The sequence below is a fragment of the Frankliniella occidentalis genome, unplaced genomic scaffold, assembly GCF_000697945.3.
Source record: "Frankliniella occidentalis isolate FOCC.00 unplaced genomic scaffold, Focc_3.1 Scaffold23, whole genome shotgun sequence".
In the NCBI taxonomy this organism is placed as follows: Eukaryota; Metazoa; Arthropoda; class Insecta; order Thysanoptera; family Thripidae; genus Frankliniella; species Frankliniella occidentalis.
In genome coordinates, this window is record NW_026267153.1 from 2,475,376 (window position 1) to 2,475,981 (window position 606).

At 57.8% G+C, this 606-nt stretch overlaps 1 protein-coding gene across 3 annotated transcripts in view; it reads right to left on the minus strand.

Moving 5' to 3' along the window:
• Positions 1-606, minus strand: part of LOC113205001 (TNF receptor-associated factor 4) — an 89,430-nt gene that overhangs the window by 18,379 nt on the left and 70,445 nt on the right. Inside the window, exon 1 of one of the 3 annotated variants that reach the window (XM_026420415.2) lies at positions 215-600. The exons of the other annotated variants lie outside the window; for them this stretch is intronic. Within the exon in view, the coding sequence (XP_026276200.1) occupies positions 215-349 (135 nt within the window). The 5' untranslated portion in view covers positions 350-600. Of the gene's footprint in view, positions 1-214; positions 601-606 lie in introns of those variants that run through there. 3 annotated transcript variants of the gene reach the window in all.

Consider the following 606-nt stretch of genomic DNA (forward strand, 5'->3'; position numbering starts at 1 on the left):
GTCCCCCCGGGTCTCCGCCTAGGCGCCACGGACAGAGAGACAGGCGGTACGGGCAGGAGCGCAAACCGGTTGCGGCAGGCGAAGGGCCATTTTAGGAAGAGGTTGTCGAGCAAGGCCGCGGACGACAGAGAGCCTTCGCGTCCTTTTGCACGGAGGGAGAAAGGGGAGTGTCACCACCCTGCCCGTGTTCCTTTTGGAGAGAGACGACACTTACAATGTCCGTGACGGAGAGCTTGACGGGGTGCTCGTTGACGATGTCCGTGCCGTTGGGCGACTTGCTCCCCTTGTTGGGGGAGAGCCGGGCGGGGAAGCTCAGCGTCTTGGTCCACTGCGTCAGGCTGCGCACCATCTTGGCGACGTGCGGTTCAATTCGCCAAACGATAAGGAAACAACAACTTTCTTCCTCGACAACTTCACTTTTTTTGTTTCAGACAAAAGGTCCACAATCAGTAATTAAGTACCACCATGTTGACTCAAATCCAGGGCCGAGAGAACATAGGCGAGTACCAAAAAACCACACACACACACACTGTCACAAGAGGAGGGGTGCGCGCGATCACTTAGACGCCGACGTCAGGCGCGGCGGAGACGGAGAGAGAGAGCGAA